At 39.1% G+C, this 6,980-nt stretch overlaps 1 protein-coding gene across 1 annotated transcript in view; it reads left to right on the top strand.

The window, feature by feature from the left end:
* The window catches only part of LOC129348046 (GPI mannosyltransferase 1-like), a 7,316-nt gene extending 807 nt beyond the window's left edge, over window positions 1-6,509 (top strand). Inside the window, exons 2-8 of the mRNA XM_055007330.1 lie at window positions 945-1,183; window positions 1,304-1,424; window positions 1,553-1,802; window positions 2,125-2,228; window positions 2,464-2,618; window positions 4,005-4,106; window positions 5,185-6,509. Of these exons, the coding sequence (XP_054863305.1) occupies window positions 945-1,183; window positions 1,304-1,424; window positions 1,553-1,802; window positions 2,125-2,228; window positions 2,464-2,618; window positions 4,005-4,106; window positions 5,185-5,346 (1,133 nt within the window). The 3' untranslated portion in view covers window positions 5,347-6,509. The remainder of the gene's footprint in view (window positions 1-944; window positions 1,184-1,303; window positions 1,425-1,552; window positions 1,803-2,124; window positions 2,229-2,463; window positions 2,619-4,004; window positions 4,107-5,184) is intronic.
* The last annotated feature ends 471 nt before the right edge of the window (window positions 6,510-6,980 follow it).

Consider the following 6,980-nt stretch of genomic DNA (forward strand, 5'->3'; position numbering starts at 1 on the left):
TTTGATCTGTTTAAACTGCTGCTACTGCAGCTGATAGAACACAAATAAGAAAACTGATTAGTTTATTAGTATTTACTACATGGAACATTCAATCAGTAACATTAGTTTCACTTTAATTTGGCCACAAGTTAAAGTGATTTCCTTCATTATGAGACAGTGTCAGACCTACATGCACTTCAATACAATAGCATGTTTGAATATAAGAAGTTTGATAATTTGTTGCGCAGCTGTCTGTCAGAAATAATCAGCTGCATTGATCAGTAAATTAAATACATTTAACAGATATGTTTAACAATTTTCTACCAGCATTTGTGTCTTATATAATTTCCAGTCGCAGCTTTTTACCGTCATGCATTTTATGTTCCTCATTGTTCTCCATTAAAACAAACTTTTGACTGAAGCAGCTGAACACCATCGGTTCATTTTGTGCGGAAAATGAGTCACATGATGCGTTAAACGCTCCTGTTTGTGTGACGAGCTTGACGCAGAAAGTCTGAGTTTACAAAGAAAGTTGAAAACCACCTTCATAACTGTTAACTCTGACTGAGGTTTCAGTTTTTGTCGAGCCGAATTACACAAAGAAAGTCTGACTATGTTGAACTGTCTTTGCAGTTTAGCTTCAGATCTGATAAACAATGTAAACACTAGAAAAGCTGCGCCGGTTAAAATAGAAGCGTCCCATCAAATTTAAAATCCCCTCATAATTTACTGATTATAGGTCCGGGTCCGTATAGGATGAAGTCTGGGTCCGGACCAGTTAGTGGTCTGGGGTGTAGTATGTAGCGGATTAAATGAAGCCTCGATTCAGAGAATTTTGCCTCAAGGAATTTTAATAATCGAATTACTCAAATAACTCGAGGAATCGTTTCAGCCCTATTAATTGCCAATCTTCTTGATCACTTATAGTCAGTATCAGAATGGGCTCTGACAAAAACATAATAGTTGACTGCTTATTGTGTCGTCCTTTTTCTCTCTGGCATCTCATTCATCTCTTCTGTTTGGGAAACAGGGTGAGTCCCCATACAACAGGTCGACCTACCGTTACACTCCTCTTCTGGCCTGGCTTCTCACCCCAAACATCTATCTCAACATGGTGTTTGGCAAGATCCTCTTCATTGTATGTGATGTCCTGTCAGGCCTGCTCATTTACAGAATCCTCTGCCTGCGAGGTCTAAGCTCTGAGGTTTGCCACTCTAGTTCTCTTTCCCCTGATATTTTTAATCAGAAGTCACAGTGGGAGATTCAGAAATGTCTTGCTCATACAGTTGATGAAAAGTTGTCTTTTTGTTGGATTTATATTTAGACTGCCCGGCGTTTTTCTTCTCTGTGGCTTCTCAACCCGCTGCCCATGGGAGTATCCAGCCGAGGGAATGCTGAGTCAATCCTGGCTGCCCTGGTTCTGGGGACGTTACTCTGTATGGAAGGTAAGGTTGTGGTCTGTATGTTCATAGAGCTTCAATGAGGCTTCTACTGTAGCATTTTATTTTGTAATGTAATGTACTGTACATACAAAACTTCTGTGCTAGTTATTTTTTCCATTTTTTTCTTGTAGCCCGACGTCCCACGGGGGCAGCTGTACTCTATGGCTTGTCAGTTCACATGAAGATTTACCCCATCACATATGCTCTGCCCATTGCTCTGACGCTACGCACACCAGAGACGAGAGCAGAGGAAGACAGAAAAAGTTGGAAGCTGAAGAGGCTCCTTACATTTATTGGAAGTTTCCTCAACCGAGAGCTGCTCCTCTTTGCAAGTGTGGCCGGAGGGGTTTTCTGTGCGCTCACAGCACTCTTCTATTACATGTAAGATGAACACAGAAATGACATAACAAACATACACAGATCGGGTTCTATCACCTTTAACTTAAGTGTTAAACCTATATGTTTATTTCAGTCAGTATGATTCACTAATAATCAAATCAGATCTTTGAAAATGATGCAGTTATTTTTTAGGAAAGAAATGCAAAGTTTTACGAAAAAACTAAATACCATAACTACTTTTAATTTGATTTAATATCAGCCTCTTTTCATCATTCTTTATCTGAACTAATACATTAAGTTTAAATAGCGCTACGACTTTAATTAGAATTGCTACAATCATATCACTTTTGTCTTTTAAATTCAGCTATGGTTGGCAGTTTCTCCATGAGACCTACTTGTACCATCTGACCAGGAGGGACATCAGACACAATTTCTCCCCGTACTTCTACATGCTCTACCTTACTGCAGGTATTCATTCATCCATCCATTTACAGACACCCAGTTTGTTCAGCACACAGAGCTACAAAGCAAATACCAGCATAGTATATAAGCGTGTGTGCAGATGTGCATTACCTCTGGTACAGCAGCAATAAAATGCTTGTTAAGTCAGTTATATAGTCGGAGCATGTAGCATGTTGAGAACAGGAGGAGATGGTAAAGGTTTCTAGACTTGGCTCCGTCATGTTGTCCCTCGTTCTTGCAGACAGCAGGTGGAGCCAGTCGCTTGGTCTGGCAGCATTCCTGCCTCAGCTCACCCTGCTGTTGATAGCATCCTGGGCCTTTCACCGTGACCTGGCCTTCTCCTGTTTCCTCCACACAGCCATCTTCGTCTCCTTCAACAAAGTCTGCACTTCACAGGTACAGAAACCACCACCTAGAGATTCCATGCAGAGATCCGATGATACAGTCCTAGAGCTGTAGTCTCCAGGTCGACTGGTTGGTCAGTGTGTTCTGTTCTCACCTCATTCTCATTGTTTGGACAGTCACTGGCATGACTTTCATAAGCAGAAAACCACGACATTCACAGTCTAACAGGGTTAATCTTCATTTATTTTTTTAAAAATGTTTTTTTTTTGTCCCTTTTTGCCTTTATTATATAAGACAGTGGAGAGAGACAGGAAACGTGGGTAGAAAAGTGGGGGAATGACGTGCAGTAAATGGCCATGAGCTGGATTCGAACCCATGACCGCTGCATCGGGACTATAGCCCTAATCTGTTGTTTTTGATGGCAGGAGGAACAGACTACCCGTTAACACCCCAGTACTTTAAAACTTTGAATTTGCCCAATGAAATGCAGATGTTTAGGTGTAATTTATGTAACATTTATGCTACATTTACTAAACATTTACATCTGAACTGACTCCAAACTAAGCGACTCCATGTCAAAGAAGTCCGTCTTTATGGCTGCATTTTGTTAAAACAGATGACCAAAAAATTAAGTGTAAACTTTGCAAATTTAAAAACAGTGAGCTAACTTGTCTGCATTTTATTACTCAAAATGTGGAGCTCATGAGTTGATAAAATTCTGTTTTCAGAAAACTTTTGAATATGGACAGGTGCACACTGATCTGCTCTGAGTCTCTTAGTATCATTTCAGTATAGAACAACCAGGTTAAAATGGTTTAATATGCTGCTAATACTAGGTTTGTATGTTCATTTTCAGTCTATTTAGGCTTTTAAAGGTAAGGGCAATGCATGGATATATTTGGCTGACTACACCCCTAATCTGTACATTGTCTTGCAGTCATGTTCAACTGAGGAGAACACTAAGCCCATCTCGTTATCCCTCAGTTTTTTTGTCAATCATTGAAATTACTTTGAGAAACTAAGATGACATGCTTGTTTTGTTAAATGTGATCCAATTAAGAAGAGAGTAGTGTATTTTTGAAGTTTAAAGTTGCACAACTATGAATACTAAATTCAGGAAGCGGAATGAAAAATACAAGAATGAGTCCCATTTTTTTCCTTTTTCCCCCAATTTTTGCTCTTTGATTTCGATATCAGAGGGTCATTAGTATTACCTTTATATTGTTATATAATATTTCAATTTGTTCACTGCCTGTCCAAAAGATTTCATAGCATCATTTGTGAAAAAGCAACGTTTTCATTGAGTGCCTCCTCAATTCTGACGACTAGTTTGCGCATTTCAACTGGCATTCAGCCCATTACAATTTCACATGCTTTCTCCTTCAGCTCATACATTTTATATTGAACTTAACAATCTTGCTTGTTGTCTTTTCGCAGTACTTCCTGTGGTACCTGTGCTTACTTCCTCTGGTCATCCCACACCTGAGTCTGTCAGTAAAGCAGGGCTTAGGACTGCTGCTCCTCTGGTTTGCTGGACAGGTAACTCACTTTAGCACATTCTTAAATACAATTACACATGTGTTCAGATATTCATGGTGCAAAATTATTATATATTACCGTTTAAAAATTTGGTGTCACTTAGAAATGTTCTTATATTTGAACAAGAAGCTGTTTTCTTTCAATGAAGATAACATTAAATTAATCAGAAATCCAGTCTAGACATGGTTAATGTGGTAAATGACTATTCTAGGTGGAAACAGCTGATTTTTAATGGAATATCTACATAGAGCTACAGAGGAACATTTTATTTATTCATTTATTTTTTTGAATGTTTTTATTTCTAACATGAGAGAAAAAAAAGCCATAAAAACAAATCAAAATATTCCAAACAAAATAAAACGAAACAAATCAAATATAACAAAGCAAAGCAAAAAATAATAACCCAGCATATCCAAACAGGAGTAGGATGACGCTTATTTCCTCCTACCCCTTCCTCATCTTGACCATCAGTCACTCAGTACCCCACTCCCATAGATATTTATGTACATATTTACAAAAAAATAGAAAAATGATATAAATAAACAAATATTAAATAATCAGCCCATGTCAAAGCCACTCTTCCTCCCTGTACCTCATGAAAACCATGTTTTTGTACTGCTTTTTAAACTGGGTTGTGGTTGGACATTGCTAGAGCTCCACCTCCAATCCATTCCATAACTTCACTCCACATATTGAAAGACAAAAGGACTTTAGTGTTGTGCGAAATCTACCATGTTTTAATTTTAAATCCCTCTCCAATTATAACCCCCATCTCTGTTAAAAAACAAGTTCTGAATATTTACAGGAGGTTGGTTGTTTATTGCTTTGTGCATTATTTGCGCTGTTTGAAAATGAAGCAGGTCAGTGAATTTTAGTATTTTTGACTTTAAGAAGAGTGAATTTGTGTGATTGATATAACCAATTGCCTGAATCATCCTTATTGCTCTTTTTTGTAGTATAATTCTGACAGTTGATTCTTGTACCTGTTGCATGCACATGAGGGCGCTGTGCTCTCTTCATTTGCAACAATAGTTCTGGAGCTTTTTGATTCCTCCTGTCATCTACTCTCCACTTACAGGGCATCTGGTTGGGCCCAGCCTACTTCTTGGAGTTTGAGGGATACAACAGCTTCTTGTTGATCTGGCTCGCTGGATTGCTCTTCTTGGTCATCAACTGCTTCATCTTGATTCAGATCATCACCCATTACAAGCAAACTCCACAGAGACTGAAGGCTGAATGATGCTGCCATGGTTTGAATGCGGAGGATTTTCTCACTCCAGGATGAAGATTTAAAGGATGTTAAAAGTCCTGCAACATGGATGCATGTACAAAAAGAGTCTTCCCAGTTTTTAATGACTTTCTCCAGCAATCTAAGTCATTTGGGCACAGAACAGTCATACAGTGCCATTTTGTGAGCAACAAAGCCTCAGTTGGATTTTCAGTTATTCTGAGTTAAACCCATGGATTAAATGCTCGCTATTGTGGGTCAAAACACTTAAATCCACAGTGAGTCACACTGGGCAGAAAACTACTAGTGCAATGCTTTCTCAAGATTGAAACTTTCCCATGACGAAGCAGAGGTTTTGAATTTGCTGTAAAGGGTAAAATACCTGCTGGAGATCTGAGATCACATCCTCAACAAACAGTTCTGGGCCAAAGCGTTGAACACACCCTTTGGGGGTTTTTTTAGTTGGCATTTTCCCCTTCATATTTATGGGAAGCACTTTCTCTCTCTGGAGGGACAAGTAATCCAGTTGTATGCTGCTAAAAATCATGCAGTCCTCAGGCTGAGTGTCTCACTTTCATGCTGGCATTAAAGTGGGCACTCCTTTTGAGCCTTTAAAGCAGGGATTACGATGCACCATGCAGATTTTACATTGCAGAGTCGAGGGAAATCTACACTAAATCATGTCATGTTTACGAGCTGACTAGTAGAAGTGGAGGCTGGCCCCCACCTTAGTCTAATAGGTTGGAAGTATTTTCTTCATTTGTGGGAAAATGCTTCAAGTATCATGCTGTTTGCTAGATTTAATAGTAAAGCCAGTTAAATTCAGCTCTTGATAATGTAAGATAGTTTTTTGTTGTGACTCAATCAACTGTCAAGTGTTTGCACACAGAAATGTTTATGTAAGTAGTGGACTTTCTGTTGTTGCTTACAAGCCAAAAACGTAAGTAATGTATCATCATCTGTGTTACACAAGCAAATATTCAAAAAATGGTCCAAATTCTGGTGTTGAGTAAGAGCAAAGAAAAAATGTTGGCAATCGGAGTGGAATGCTTGTGGGTAACTGACATGTTTTACACAACTTGAGTTTGGATTTAGAGGTTTTATGTTGTTATATCTCAGCAACTTACTAACACTCTCTGCTTCAGTGATGAATAAAATACAAGAAAAATCTTAAAGCTTCCATTGGATATGTATTTGACGATTTTGTTTTATTTACAATCTCCATCAAGTAAAAATCTGAATGCTTTTCAAACATGTTTCTCGCTACGACCAGCGATTCAACATGTAGCAAGTTCAGAGGCTCCTCGTCGGCTGCAGTGTGCATCAGTGACCAGCAGGCGGAAGCATTTGCCAGCAGAAGAGACGGTTACGGCATCTGTCCTCGTCTAACCCTCACAGATTAATCAGTCAACTGGAGCATGAACACAAGCCAAAACAAACTGTGCTGGCAGTGGCTTCCTAATCTCACTGTACTCTTCGCCCTAATCTCACATGGAAATTATTAGAGCATTCACTTTGGTCCTTTAGGATCTGAGCATGTTTGCTGCTTGTGTCCCATGGGATTGGTAGTGAAGTACTGTACATGCATGTGTTCATGTTAGAGATGTCAGGGTTGAATTGGTGGCCCTCCTTGGACGTTTGTCTAA

This window comes from Amphiprion ocellaris, chromosome 22, assembly GCF_022539595.1.
Source record: "Amphiprion ocellaris isolate individual 3 ecotype Okinawa chromosome 22, ASM2253959v1, whole genome shotgun sequence".
NCBI lineage: Eukaryota > Metazoa > Chordata > Actinopteri > Pomacentridae > Amphiprion > Amphiprion ocellaris.